The sequence below is a fragment of the Bemisia tabaci genome, chromosome 9, assembly GCF_918797505.1.
Source record: "Bemisia tabaci chromosome 9, PGI_BMITA_v3".
NCBI lineage: Eukaryota > Metazoa > Arthropoda > Insecta > Hemiptera > Aleyrodidae > Bemisia > Bemisia tabaci.
Window position 1 is genome coordinate 42,536,914 of NC_092801.1, and position 16,198 is coordinate 42,553,111.

Here is a 16,198-nt window from a genome sequence, read left to right on the forward strand (position 1 = left end):
TAAAGCTCAACCTTTGTATACAATTAAGAAGGTCAAAAAATAGATTAATAGTTTCGTTTGTGGTGTTCGAAATTTTTGCAATGCATCAGACTTAAGGATTAAGTGGCGCGATGATTGCAATCGATCCTTCGTTCTCTAAATAGTGCACTGGAAAAAAACACATTGGATCTAGAGTCCAGACTCTTAAAAACATCGACAAGAAAAAATACTCTGGATTCAATCAGATTTAAGCTTAAATCAAGAACCAAGCCTCTTAATTTGAGCGGATTTCCTTTTGATTTAAGCTTCAATCTGATTGAATCAAGAGTCCTTTTTCTTGTCAATGTTTTCAAGAGTCTGGACTCTAGAACCAATGTGTTTTTTTTTCCAGTGTACGCCGAGAAGAATTATCATTTGAGTGTTTAAAAGTAGCAGGTTGACCATTGCTTTTAGTAGATCTGTTGTCTCCGTTTAGTTATAGTGTGCTGAATACACATAATTTATCTGTCTATTATTTTTTAGGCCAAATACGAACATTATTTTTTAACCGTGTTAATCCATATCATTTCTCATAGCCGAACACTCCGAGTAGCCATTGTCCAGTCTACAAAATCAGCGAATTAAGTAAGCGGGAACTGGTCAAAGTTTGGTATCCATGCGAAGATTTTTTTAACCCACCCAATGATAAAAAAGAAAAAGAAGAAGAAAAAGGGCAAAAGAAGAAGAAAAAAAGACAAAGAAAAAAGAAGTTTATCATGCATCAAATTTTTTATCTAAAAGGATTTTCGTAAAGCGAATAGGCCTTGAAATATTTTTCAAAAACCTTATCATCGCGTAGATATATACAGGGTGATCCAAAAGTCCCTTCCACCCCCTCTAACTTTTTACCTAATTGAGGTAAAGATTTGAAACTTGGGGGATGTTCCTAGGTCAAAGGGAGCTATTTTTTGGCCCCCCTAAAATTTTCAGGGGGGCCCCCCTTGGGGGGCAATGGACCCCAACTTTTAATTTTCAAATGGGAAGACCCCCTTTGTGATAGCTCGTTCGAAAGAGCATAAAAAAAGAAAACTTTTCGCGCAAACCCGAAGTCAATATCTCAAACCGTTCCAAAATGGCGGCCGGTTAAAGTTCAAAATGGCCGAAAATTCACACCGGTTATTTGTCGATGGATTTGCGCGAAAATCGGTATGTAGGGGTATTTTGACACGAGAAAAACGAATTTAACGTTAGATTTTCAAAAAATCGAAATTTCCAAAATGGCCGCCGGTTAAAGTTCAAAATGGCCAAAAATTGATTATTTTGGAAATCTAAGTTCAAATGTGTTTATCTAATGCCAAAATACTCTCAAATTCCAAGTTTTAGGCAAATCTATCAGCAAAAAACCGAGGTGACAATTTTCGGTCATTTTGAACTTTAACCGGCGGCCATTTTGGAAATTTCGGGTTTTTGAAAATCTAACGTTCAATTCGTTTTTCTCGTGTCAAAATACCCCTACATACCGATTTTCGCGCAAATCCATCGACAAATAACCGGTGTGAATTTTCGGCCATTTTGAACTTTAACCGGCCGCCATTTTGGAACGGTTTGAGATATTGACTTCGGGTTTGCGCGAAAAGTTTTCTTTTTTTATGCTCTTTCGAACGAGCTATCACAAAGGGGGTCTTCCCATTTGAAAATTAAAAGTTGGGGTCCATTGCCCCCCAAGGGGGGCCCCCCTGAAAATTTTAGGGGGGCCAAAAAGTAGCTCCCTTTGACCTAGGAACATCCCCCAAGTTTCAAATCTTTACCTCAATTAGGTAAAAAGTTAGAGGGGGTGGAAGGGACTTTTGGATCACCCTGTATAGCTTTCCAATCGTCAAATTGAGTTTGACATAATTTTTTGCGAGAAAAAATTCGAAGAAAACGCAAGACAAATCTCATTTATTGATACCTATCGCTGTACTAACGATTTTTCGGCCTATTTCAAAAGTTTAAGCCGGAATATTAACATACGTAACCTGCATACCCGCTTGGTGCCAGTTCTGCTTCATTTCAATTCTTAGTCAGAAAACCTCTGATCTTGCAATGAAAAATGCAATCACTTCATCCAAGTTCAAAATGCGTATCTGTGTCCGACACAAATGCTACTGGACGCGATTTTTAATTTTTTTCATTTATTATAATTATTTTTTAAAAAAATATATATATTTTAAGCTTTTCATATAGATAGATGACATATCATATAGTGATATCCGTTACAGCAATCAATTTTGAATCGTTTTCCTCCCCGTTCTTACGTGTTTTTCACGTAACAAAAAACCTCAATAATTCCTCCATAATACCAGTACTAAAATGAAGCACGGTCTGGCGTTGCTGTTAACGAGCGAGATAAGTCATAAGAAGTGTCAATAAAGTGTCAAAGCCTCACGCAGGAAAACCGATCAGCTCCGCAATTGTCGTCGTCGACCGGTAAATCAGCCGATTGGACAATCAGCCACTCGATCAGCAATCGACTGAAATCTGCAACTTGTCTCCTCAATCATTTCCACATTTATTTTCGAACGGAATTGAATGGCTTCATTCTAAGATAGAAGTTCTTAACAGCTCACTACGCTGAAGTTTATTACTCAATCGGAAAATGCCTATCTAATAGCGTCACACGCCTATCCATTACCTTTTCCATGAAAAGTTTCGACAGAATAACGATATATGCTAGAATTCGGTTTGAGGAAAAACTGCGTGGTTGCGACAAATTTCACCCATTCACAAGAGTCAAGAGGGTAATTTTTAGTCCAAAGTTGCAAGGCAGTTTGCCTGTAGTAATTTGCTATGCTCCATTTCTGTGATAAAAGATTTCGACTAAATGTGAAAGTTTTGATAAATTAGATAATACTGTAGATAAATTATTGACGAGTGTTCGTGCCGAAAATCATCCTCCAAAATCTTAAAACAAAGTCAAAAGTACTGTTTCCAATTAACCATCAATATCGATACATTGAAAATGGTTGCAAAATGGGAACAGTACTTTTGACTTTATTTTAAGATTTTGGAGGATGATTTTTGGTACGAAGACCCTTCAATGATTTATCTACAGACTGAAATTTAGATTTTCCCAAGATAATTCACCAAAGGGTTAACACTCGAGATACGTAGGTTGTAACATGCCGCGGGAGAAACGTCATATCTCGGTCAATTTTTGACCAAAAGAGCTCATTTATCGGGTTTCACTCTGTCTACACGCATACGTACGTTGATTTTTTTCACCATTTTCCGTTAGCTTTGAAAGTCTATCATTGCATTACTTTTTGGACAACCTATATACATCGACCATACTCAGAATGCATTGCGCAAAAGCTGAAGATCCATCCTAAAATGTGTAAAAACTGCATTCAACGGCGTTTATCGAGCCATCGAGAAGGAGAGTGGTACATAGAGAGGAAGAGGACGCGTTATCTAATCGAGCATCTTAAATCTGCACGAGACGCGGAGTAAATTGCAAGGTGCAGGATGCAGCACTTCCGCGGGCGCACGTGCGTTCGTGCAAATCCGCGACAAGACGCGCGCACCGGACGATAATCAAATCAAACGATGGACGGTGAATGGTCAATGATGGACGATGGGAGTCGAAGCGATGAATGGTTGTCAGTGGGTGATCACGCTCATTAGCGCCTCGGTCACGAGATGCACCGTCTCGCTCTTGTCTCGCCCTCGGTTTCAAGGTCGCGCGCTTTTCATGTCCGCCACCGTTCGGACCCAGGGGGCACCGTGCCCCACTTTGAACCCCCCGTTTTGTGTTGCGCTGGTCATGGATTGTGCTTTTTAAAACGGAAACTATAACTGTGCTTGTGCTTTTTAACGGATTAGGGACCATCGATCATTGTTAAAGCTCTTGAGAGGCTCTATGGCCTGGTTACACGCTCAAATGTCCGTCAAATTCCGATCAAAATGATGACCAAGATGGCGGTCGAGAGTTATCCAGATTGATGAGTAAAATTAATTAAAAGAGCGTGTTTATTGAAATAAGCGTGAACTAAGCGGAAATCAAATGGACGTATTTCTATCAAATAGACCTATGTGGCGGTGAGAAATATGGGGTGTGCTTGTCGAAGCTGCATAAGAAACAATGTTTAAGTGGGAGTGATTCCTTTTGAAGAATTGGCAAAGCGGGATTTTACATTCTACCAAACAGGCCTATGTGCCAACTGAATGCAGAACTCATGAGCCGCGGGGCATGGCAAGAGAGCGTTGTGGACAGGGCTCATGAGTTTATGCGGAGGCGGGAGGACGGGGCGGCGGAGGCGAGCGGCTTCGTTACCGCTGACGTCACTGGCGCTTTATTATTCCTCATTCACTCTTACGCAAAGAGAACTAACGAGCACACCCCCATATTTCTGACCTCCCACGTAGGTCTGTTTGGTAGAAATACGTCCAAATGAAGAATGAGCCCCACAGTTCCATCATCTACCATCAAATTTTTGCAGGCCGCAGAAATTTGATGGTAGGTGGTGCGCACCAGTCGCCATTTGATCGGGAATTGATGGGAATTCGAGCGTGTAACAAGCAAAATATAGTGAGCATGGGGTTGATGAACAACTTAATCAGCCAACGCACATAATGCACGGAGAAAAAAACTTCGTGCGTGGGACCCAAAGTTGATGTCATATGGATCTCTGAAGTTTTCAGATCACGTATCTAAAAACTTGAGGTCCAGCTTCCGAAGTTCGGGTGACACACCTGAAGTACTTCGATATGTACCGAAAGGTTCGGGTCAGACATCTGAAGCACTCCGGTACATACCGAAGTGCCTCGATGTCTGACCCGAACTTCGGCAGCTCGACCTCAAGGTTTTGGATGCGTGATCCGGAAACTTCGGAGATCCATTTGACCTCAACTTCGGGCCCCATGCACGAAGTTTTTCTCTCCGTGTAAAATAACAACTTAAGCAAGGGGAAGGCTGTACAACAACACACAGTGAACCGACGTCGGTCAAAACGATGTCGACGTAAAAATGGTTATTTTTCAAGGATTTTGAATTGATATTTTCGAGCGAAAGAGTGTCGATGCAAAATTTCGATCGAAAATTTGTTAATAAAAACTACGTCGCTAAATAAAAGTTCGATGGAAAATTTGTCGATGATAAAAATTTCGATCGAAAAAGTGTCGATCGAATCGATGTCGGTTGAATTGCGTTTCTATTTTTCGATTAAACTATGTCGAGTGAACCGACGTCGATCGAAACTATGCCGACGTAAAAGTGATTTTTGTTGAAAGATTTTAAATTTAAATTTTTGAACGAAACAATTTCGATCGAATCTTTGTCGATCGAATATATGTCGATTGAATCGTGTTTTCGTTTTTCGATCGACTTGTGTCGACGATTCTTGTACCCACCATTGTGACATGCTTGAAACGTTACAGGTTTTGTTTTAGATTTATTTTGGTGGTGTAACAATGGGTCAGTTGCGCTGGTCATTGAAATATTTTTTTAGTGTATGATTCTTGTAGATTAGCTAAAAATAATAAGTTCTGTCCCAACAGCAACTTTCTACGTTTAATACTAACCGAGATTCAGCCCTTTGAAAAGATGGGCTTTTTATTTCATCCACCGCGGTGTAGTGGTGAGGCCCTTGGTTTCTTCCACCTTGCTTTCGTTCGCATTTCCCGACGAACGACCAGTGCAAATGTGTGTCATACTGACTAATGAAAGCAAGGTGGAAGAAACCAAGGGTGTCACTACAGCGAAGGATGACGTCATAATCGAGTTTTTCAAAGCGGAATGTTTCCGTCAATATTGAGCGTAGGAAGTTGCTGTTTGAGCAGATCTTACTACTTTAAAGCTAACTAAATCATTGAAACACGATTCATGTGAACAGCGGAACTTACTCAATCGCATATTATAGATAAACTAGGGGGCTACGCCCCCTGGCCGCTACGCGGCCCAACCCCCTGAAGGCGCTCCGCGCCATCAATGGGCCGCTTCGCGGCCCTATTTTTACCCTCCTATCAGTGTTAGTTTTATTTTTCCCCTAAAAAAATACGATATGAGGTATACTTTAATTTTAAACTTTACTTAAAATTACTTTAAAATTAAAAGGACGCGTTTTGGAATGACTGCTTGATGAAATATTGCAGTAAAACAATGAACAATGATAGTCAGGTAATAATTAAGATTCATGAGTCGGGGATCGAACCCACACTGTGATCAAGCGGACGCATTGACGTCTTAGACGACTCGGCCACCGCTCGACATGAAGTCGCAGGTGCGAATCTTGTGTAGATAAGTGTAGAGCTGATGCGCAGGCTACCCAGCTACTGCGCAACCTCCTCGACCATTGCGCATCCTCCCGCGCATAGCGGTAGCAGTACCGGAGCATTCTGTAAACTCACTCACTTTTATAACGTGATTTTAAAAAAACCTGGGTCCTTTTTCCAAAATCTGATTGCAGCGGGCTCATCTAGGGCCTATTACCTGTCGATTTACGCAAAAATCATGGAAATCGGCCCGGTAGAACGCTCAAACGAACTATGACAAAAAGTATAAATTTACATTGTTTAAATGGGAGAATTCGCAACTTTACCACGTAATATAAAAAAACCTGGGCCATATTTTGAAAATCTGAAAAGAGTTGGCTTATCTAGAGGCAATTGCCCGTCGATAGCCGCAAAAATCATGAAAATCGGCCCGGTAGAACGCTGGAACTAAGCGTTACCAGTTTCGCAAAATTAGGAGGTCTTGGAGCTTATAGTATAGATATTATTTGATTTCGAATTGGTTAAAATGTGATATTTTGTAGGTAACATACGAGTATTAGTAATTTATGCTACATTAATTCAATTTATTCTTTCGTAGAAATGTTGAAGAACTTGTTAAAAGAAAATCCCAGAAGACTTTAATTTATTTGAAGAAAGTGATTTAGTCGGCACTCAGATGACAGAAAGAGAAAAATGTACCCGTGCACTTAACCACTCTCTTTGGCCAAGTCGAATCAATCACGTCTACTAGCGCCTGTTCTAAAGTCCTAAAAACTCCTTCAACTGCTGGAGTAGGCAAATTCATTCACGCGAGTGTGATTTGAAATGCACTTCAGTTTCCGTTGCTCAGAATACAGCTATTCAGCACTGTCTATTTCCTCTTTGCAGGAAAACAATTTTATTCTGTAACAAACAGACCCTCCAGTAATGATTTCTAGATAAATAGAGTCAATTTTAGATATACTCATTTTAGCTTTTTTAGGAGAAAATGGTCATTTATGGGAGCACTAAAACTGATACTAGGTAAAACTCAAACTTAAAAAATATCTCTCTATAGTTCACACATATTTATTTTTGTTTTTAGAAAAAATAAGTCTAAGTCTGAATGTAAAATGATTTCCGTCTGAGGAAAAAGATAGACAAATTGAAGGAAACCATTGTTCATTGGAGTCCGTAAGGTGTTTCGATAAATAAAATTTCGAGATATAAGTGAAATTCAGAACTTTGCTTTCATCACTAGCATCTAAACCGGGATCTGATGCGATACTATGTATAAAACCAAAAATAAGTTTGCACATTCAGAACTGATGACAATGGGTCAATCTCGCTATAATCACAAGGCCGGGTTTTTTTTTTTTTTTTTTTTTTTTTTTTTTTTTATTTTTTAATACTTGAAATATCCCACAAGGAATAATCCTGCGCTATACCACTGGCCGTGCAAGGAGAGAACACTTCCCGTATGAAAACATCCGAGAGTTTGCCAAATGTTACTTCCATAAAATGTGTCATTTTTTAGGAGGGATATGCATGTATTTTCTCTTGAAATTTTTTTGAGGGTTTTCGGTAATAAGGTTGCGAGCTATGAGTATCTGAAAAATTGGAAGAAATATATTCATGAGTTTACGCGGAAATTCGTGGTTTCCTCCCCTCATAGGTAATCTGGCAACGCCCTGATGTGTTCATAACGGTGTTCTTCCGATAGCACGCCGGTATAGGTTCCCTGTCCCTCCCCTCAGTCCTTATTGATCAACCAGCCGCAAGTGTAAACCATAGTTTAAGACCATCAAACTTGGGTCGCCTGGCCGGGAAGCGAACCCGAGACCTCCTGATTATAGAGCTAGCGCTACAACCACTACATCATAGGAGGTTTTGATTATTTAAGATTTTTGATTAGTAAAAAATTATAAGCTGCGTCTATTATGAGCGATATAGCGCGAACTGCTTTATTGTCCGGTGTGCACGATGCGTAATACGACAGCACTTTTGGACGCTTCATTTTCTGCGCGCGCGAATCCGGCGACGAAATTAGGTCACGCACAACATAATAACTACGGTGAGGCGTTACAGAGTCGAAACATTCATTCCCATTATCCCTTATTTAAGTACCACTTGACAAACCCGCATCAAATGACGCAATCGATACAAATCAAAGAAAATTATCTAGTGTTGTCAGATATCACTGGTAATTGAACTTCATGAGGAATTCATAATCAACTATAAAACGGGGTCATTTTTACCAAGTATATGCGCAACTTTCTTTACATGAATTGGATTGCATTTTGCAAAAAGGAACCACTAGCATTGCAATGTTGCTAAGATTGTGCAACTTCTTTTGTCTTGGAGGAAAAACCCGATTATCCATTAATATTTCTATTTTACTCGCTAAAAACTGTAAATTTAAGACAAAAATTACCATCTAAATTTCATAGTTTGTTTCACGATTTCCGCAATTATATTGCAAAAGATGAAGTTTGCACAATCTTAGCATCATTGCAATGCTAGTGTTCCTTTTTGCAAAATGCAATCCAATTCTCTTACAGACTATATTTTAACTATACAGAGAGGAAACGCCGCAAATAAACCAACAATAAGACTAAACAAAGATGGAAAAGATATTTACCACTTTTGGACGTATTTCGTTCGCCGAATGGAAACCTGTGTCAGGGTGGGAACATCAGAGGTGTTGCTCGTCAGTTCTTCGGGCCGTAAGGGAATGGAATGGGGAATGATTTTAAGCGCCAGTGACGTCAGCAGCAACGAGGCCCTCGCCGCGGCTCCGCGTGGTCGGCATTAACACTGTTTGAAAATCTCCACCTCTGTTATTTTTTAAAGGAGAACAAATTGACATCATTCCTTGAAATTTTTGCAGAATTTTCCTCGCACAGAAAAAAAAAATCACGGCAGATTCTTAAGAATTGCCCGTTGAGTAGTTTTTTCCCGTTTGAAAAAGAACGTACGGCCAGGAAGTTTGCGGACGTCGTAAACAGAGTCATGTGATTGGCGACTTACACCGTTCGATATTCTCATTTGATTCTTATATTTTTTTTTCATCAATTTTAAATAAGAAACAATCCATGTAGGAAGTGTTGCCAAACATTTCGAAATCAGGAGTTTAAAAACGCGGCTTCTGCCGAGTTTAAAATATTAAAGCCAAACAGAGCGGAGCGGGCGCGGCGTGCTGTCCGCGCGAGAGGCTGCGACCTGGCTCCTACAAAACCTAAAGTGGATTACTACACGCATTGCGCAATGTTAGACGTATCCCACTTAGGTTTGAAGGCGCCAATGCGCGTTCCGCGCTGGTCGCTCCGCTCACGCGTTGCCGTGGGCGGCGCGGCACTTGAAATAAACGCGCGAAAATGAAGGCGCTCCTACATATTAAGAATAACAGCACATCCTTTTAAAGTAACGGAGCTTTCCTCGTTTAAAATTAAGGAGTCCCTTTCATATCAAGGAGGTGAAGATCGCAAAAATAAATTCATGTTACTTAATCGCACACAGGCAAAAGCTAAAGAGCCGTTTAGAGCTGTTGGCAAATCAAAAGGTTAATCCTGTTTCAGGTATAAAAAGGTGGGAATTTCTTGAAAGATAATTAAGTCCTGTTGCACTAAAGAGGTGTAGAGAGTTTTAGTGAATTTTGTCTCATGGAATTGACGCCCTCTCATTATTACCGAATATCTCAATTTTATATTATTCTCCGTTGGGTCAAACAAACAATAAAAAAAACAAGCAAACCCTCGTGCTTTCAATTCTTATATCGTCGATACGCTAAAATTGAAGGCGTTTCGCCGCAGAGTGGCATGAAATGTAAGAAAGAAATGAAAGGTTGGAAATTTCAGTGAAATATTCCACGAAATTCACGAGGCTGTGAAATATTCCATATTATTCGGGGGATATGGTATACAACCCGCACTCAAACACACAAAAGTAGATAGTCACAACTTTTACATTTTGCAAAACATGAGAAGGACCCAAGGGAAAGAGTGTGCAAAAAACAAGCAAACCTCCATGCTTCCAATTCTTTTACACCGTCGATACGCTGAAATTGAAGGCGTTTCGCCACTGGGTGGTATGAAACGTAAGAAAGATTGGAAATTTCAGTGAGATATTCCACGAAATTCACGGGGCTGTAGAATATTTCATCTTTTTCGGGGGATAGAGCATGCAACCCGCACTCAAACGCACAGAAATAGAAGAAAGTTTACATAGAAGACAGTTTTTACATTTTGCGAAGCATGGAAAGAATCCAGTATTTTTCAATATCCTCTATACATATTTTTTAAATCTCATGAAATATTTCACGTAAATCTCAAGATTTTATTTTTCATGAAATTTTGTCACCCTCCCAAGTAGCACAGACTGCAATAAGTAGCAATTGCATAGTAAAATTATTGCAATTCCACTGAGTGTTGTGTATGTTGCCCAGCTCCAATTTGAAGCTTCCAATTTAATTTCAATTTTTTCGTTGCACTGTGCTACTTGGGCTGTTTCGGTACACCCTTCGCTTGAATTCAATTAGCTCATTGGTTTGTCTTGACTTGTTGCAGGCGATCGTGTTGTGGGCAGGAGTGGCGTGGCGGGTGCAAGGGGCGCGGGGGTCGGAGTACGACGAGTAATTCGGGGGCGCCGAAAGGGGCGCCGCAAAAAGTGCCGCTCATCCTCATGCACAAACAGGCGCTGAGCAACAACGGGGACTTCAACTTCGCCTTCGCCTCGGACAACGGGCTCAAACAGGGCGAGAAGATCCACCCGGACGGGAGCCGGACCGGCGCCTACTCCTACGTCGACCCCAACGGCAAAACCATCAGCGTCAAGTACTCGGCCGGCAAGGACGGCTTCCGGATATTGGAGGGCGATCATGTCCCCAAAGCCATTCAGGTACCTTTAGGAAATATTTTACAATTACTTCTATGGAATTTGAAACTTAAACGAACGAACTTGCGAAATTTTGGGTGTGAAGTTTTTCAAAACCCTTCATCCAACTATGATACCTCACCGCACTACCGGAATGCTAAAATAATTGTATCCGTCATTTCTCTCTACGTAAGAGCCTCAGGAGCTTTGATTTTACACTGAAAGCCTTGTATGCAATAATAAAATGGACCGCGTTAGGAAACAAGCCACATAGGCTATTGTCAGATTTAATTGGGCACTTCAGTTAAAAACAGTTGCGCAGATTTTCGTGCAAATTTCAGTGAATTTTCCGCATAGTACAAAGAAAATTCCCTAAAATTTTCAAAGGAATCCGCACAAACGTTCTTTTGTAAAATATTTAATTGCCCAATTAAATTTGGCTATAGCTGATGTGGCTTTGGTTCTTTTCTGCTTAACGCGGTCCATTTAAAACTTAAACGTACGAACTTGTGAAATTTTGGAAGTGATTCTTTTCAAAACGCCATCATCTAGAGATGATATATTACCACATTACCAGAATGCTAAAATAATTGTATTCGTCATTTCTCTTTATGTAGGAGCTTTAATTTGGTAGTGAAAGCTTAGATATGCAATAATGACCAAAGTGCGAAACCACTTTTTCCATTTGCGACGTTGCACACTTCCGATCAAACTTCAGTCTTTTTTTGGAGAACTTACCAGCGTAATTTCTTAAAAACTTTCTTGATTTTTCTTCTCTGTCATCAGAATAATCTCTGGCGACGTTGCAAATGGAGATACGTTTTTTCGCACTTTGGCCATTTAGTAATTGTGTCCGCACCGACGACATTTTTAACTTTGATAAGCCTCATCCAAAAGCCAAAATGGGTCCAAAATAACTACTTCTGCCATACACCCGTGCTATGGCAGAACGCCGTTTGAACATTCGAATGTTGCCAAATTTACCTTCAAAAAATACTCATTTTCGAGGACTGTTATGCACATTTTTCAGTAAAACTTTTAGACGTCATAGATCAAATAACAAACGAAATTCTCTGAAAATTTGGAGGAAATTATCTAAAGTTTTTCCAGAAATTCGAGAATCGTCAAATGAGGTTTGGCAACATCTGAGGGCTCGCCCGGAGTTTTTCCGTAACACACGGAAAAAACGAGTTTAGGGTTGGGACCTACATGTTAGTGCTGGGCACTAACGAGGTTAGGTCAAATGGAGCCAGCAAAGTCAGAGGAGTGCTGGGCACTAAACAGCTCGAGGCTGGGTCACTAAGGAAGAAGTAGTGTCAAGCCCTAAAGTGACTTTGGAGCGAGCGTAAAATATGAAACGTCTCCGCCTGGGATCGAACTCGGGTTGCGCCGGTGGATGACCAGCGCGTTACCACCAGGCTATCATGACTCCTGAAGTCTCGTGGGTGAATTTACACCTGTTAAGCGCAACTACGTCTCGCGGCATCTGATTAGCACTACTCATGTTCAGTGCCCACACTGCACTGCCTTCCGGTGTTGAGCTGTACAGCGCTTAGACGCCAGCCCTCAACTACTCCCCACTAAACGGCCAGTAGTGCTCGACACTAGTCTGTGTTTTTTCCGTGCACGACAGCATACACTGAGAAAAAAAACTCCGGCCTTGGAAGCCGTACTTAGGGGCTATATAGACATACCGTCCGCTTTCCCGCTTTTCCGAGGTCGAAAGTTCCGGGCGCAGCACCCAGAGGAATCGAACCTACAGCTTCAACACCCGGATCTACCGGCCTCTGAGCCCGGAACAAGAGGTTTGTCTATAACTTTTTTTTTCAGTGCATGCATTTTTTACTCACAACCCAATTGAGCTACAAGTTACAAGAACCGTTTTTTTATGGTTGCAGGTGACGTCAGCCCTGCCATCGAGTCCATACCACTCAGCGGAGGAAGGTCACGGAGGTCAGCGATCGGCGCCCTTCGTCGCCCGAACCCAACTTCCATTCGCGAGCACTCGAACCTGGACAGCGGGGAGCTGTACCCGCGCCCCCTTAGCCGGAGGGGCGCCGCCCCCCGTCCGCACCCCTGACCGTCTTCCGGGCGGCGCAGCCCCAACAACCGCGCCCCCTACAAGATCTACGAGGACTCCAGCCAGGAGCTGCCTTCGACGGGAGGGGCGCATGTCGCCGGGCTTGCGTCGTCGGCGGAGTTCCTGGAGGGGCGGCACAGTTCCGCGAAGCAGGCTGAGAGCGACGAGGATGTCCACAAGGGGCCCCATTCCTTCGGGTCAGGATATGCGTTTGAATTCAGCGCTGCCGGAAAAGCCCCCAGGTTGACTACGCTAAGTAAAGCGAGGGCGAGCGGAAGCAGTGGAAGTAGCAAGTTCAGCTAGCAAGAAGAAGTATCGATTGGACTGCATTTTGCAAGTCTAAGAATCTAGAAGCCTAAAATAACATCTTGTACTTAAGCTATGAAAAGATATGGGGTTGTAACAGATTCCACCATGGCTGAAATTCAGCAGTACAAATATTTTTAGATACGAATTCTTACGAGTGCTTTAAATGATTTGCTACAGTAAATCACACGAAATGTAAAACTCTGTGTTTTGACGATTATTAAATTTGACACGGAGCCACCTTGATATTTTCAGCACAAAGTATATTTTCCTGTAGTACATAATTTTTTTTTCAATCTTTACGAACAGGAATAATCCATGCTGAGTGTACATGAATTTCAAAATCATGAGTTGAAAAACGCTGACTCCGCGAGTTCGAATAATAGAGCCGAGCACATAGCGGCGAGCGCTAAACGCGTGGCGCGCGCCTACAAGACTGCCTGGATACTTCATGCATTGCGCGCACAGCACGGAGGATACTTCACGCATTGCACGTAAATCACGGTCCGTTCGCGCAGTGCGTGAAGTATCCACGCAGTCTTGTAGGCGCTAGTAGGCGTTCCGCGCTAGCCGCACTGTGTTCGGCTCTATTATTTAAACTCACGATTTTGGAATGTCTGTACACTCTGTATGGATTATTTACGTTTAAAAATATGAAACAATTATGTACGTATGATCCAACTAATCTCCTCTCTTTCTTCACATGTTCATTAAATGGACGACATTTTGCAATTTGGACCTATAAATTCTGGCTCATCTGAAAACACACGTATGTGCATAGGGAAACTAATGGCACATACGTTGTTTTAACCGGGCCAACTTTACAGTTCCAAATTGCAAAATGCAGTCCAATTGAGCAAGTTTTGCTGCCGTGATAGCGAAGAAGCAGCACACTGAAAAAAAAGAATCTAAAGTTGCCGCCGAGAAGTATTTTTTCTTAAATCAAGAATTTTGCTGTGTAACAGAAACTACTTTTTTCGCTTAAACGAAAGCGTTATTTTGCTTGTACAAGAGAAAAATCAGCTTAAATCAAGATAAACGAAACCTTGTCGTAAAATTTCAAAAGTATCATGCTTGAGCCAAGCACCTTTAATTTGTTCTTGTGTAACTGCAAAAGGGAAGCTTTGAGAAAACGACTTCGAAAAATTCTATTGAAAGAAGCCTCTGTTCTTTGTCAAATTGCCACTAATCACCCGGGAACCTCATAGAAATTGTTTGGATTATTAAAAAATCGACCGATTTTTTTCAATCCACATAAAAAGGTATATTTCATTTTCATGTGAAGCTGTGTTAGGCAAGACATCCGTAAGTCTATCTTCTGCGTGCTTTCGTGCCGCATTTGGACACTCAACGAACACATCTTCAGTTTAGAAATTGCAGAAGAAGAGTGGCACTTTACCTGGAGCACTGTTTTGCATTTGGCTCTCTGGAGGAATAATGTCACTTACGGCTATCTTGCCTGAAACTATGTCACGGCTTTCTTGTAAGTCTCATTGTTATACAATTAAGATGAATTTTGCTGTTTTAGCTGTTTGCGATTTCACCGAAAGGAGATTTAACGAATTTGAAGGAAACTCGATTTCGAAAATTTAACACTTACTGCTCTCTTCGCTATCACGGCAGTAGTACTAGGGAGAGTACTAATTGCTATGTCTGTGCCACTCATTCATTCATAAGTTTTAAGTTTTTCGTGGGCGTCTTTAGGCTCGCGGAAACCAACCGGACCATAGTAACAAAGACCGTCACAGATTCAAGACTTTTAAAAACTGTTAAACATTCTGTCTTAGGAAATCCTCTTCGATACTTTGACAGTTAAAAGTTACGCCAAAAAAAGTATGAAATGAACTTTGGACGAAAAAATACTAGTTCAACGTACTTTGTAATCAATAGAATTTTCGTTTCCAGGAACCTGTCATACACTAACTTGTATTTATGAAGCTTATTATAAAGTTTTTTTTGCGACACTGCTTGATGTCTGCTATACAGTGGCGAGGCGTGAATGGTCGATTAATCGATATTTTCCCCATTTGAATATGGTAAAGAATCGATTATTAAGGTGTTTTGTTGCGAACACCCTGTCATCGATCCTTTTCCATAGGTTTAAATGGTAGATCACTCGATTCGACGGTGAAACTACCAAACCACGTATCTCGTTTGCGGTGTTTAAAAATCTACGCTCACATTTATTTTTTTGAAGTAGACCAAATCAATATCATTCCTTGAAAGTTTCACAGAATTTTCTCCGCACGAAGAGGAAAAATCACAGAAATTTTCAAGACTGGACGTTAAGTAGTTTTTCATTTAAAAAATAAAGTATGACAGGAAGTCTGCGACGTCGCAAACCGAGATACGTGGTTTGGTAGTTTCATCACGTCGATCTATCGCAAAGTGGCTACGCCAACTACTGTGTAGATGGAAGCACTGATCTCCTCGTTGAAATCCAGTGTGAGAAAAAATTAAAATTGTTCTCTGATTACAAAATAAACGCAATTAAGGAGAAGTTGTAAATTATTTTCGTTGTTCCCCGCCGTTCTGTAAAAACAGGTGGTCCACAACGCCTTTGATACGTTTCTATTTTTTTTCCAAACTTAACAACCACCTCTGACCAAGTGACCCCATGCTCGGTATAGGACGGCCGTCTCACTTTATTTCACTATAAACCTACCCATCGCTATAATCGAGTATTCGAACTATCCCATTTGACTACTATATATCGAATACCATATATTATCGAAATATCGCTACATGAAA

At 41.1% G+C, this 16,198-nt stretch overlaps 1 protein-coding gene across 1 annotated transcript in view; it reads left to right on the forward strand.

Moving 5' to 3' along the window:
• LOC140225540 (uncharacterized) overlaps positions 1-13,480 on the forward strand; it is a 37,094-nt gene extending 23,614 nt beyond the window's left edge. The window contains exons 3-5 of the mRNA XM_072304752.1: positions 10,755-11,085; positions 12,960-13,089; positions 13,227-13,480. Of these exons, the coding sequence (XP_072160853.1) occupies positions 10,755-11,085; positions 12,960-13,089; positions 13,227-13,444 (679 nt within the window). The 3' untranslated portion in view covers positions 13,445-13,480. The remainder of the gene's footprint in view (positions 1-10,754; positions 11,086-12,959; positions 13,090-13,226) is intronic.
• The last annotated feature ends 2,718 nt before the right edge of the window (positions 13,481-16,198 follow it).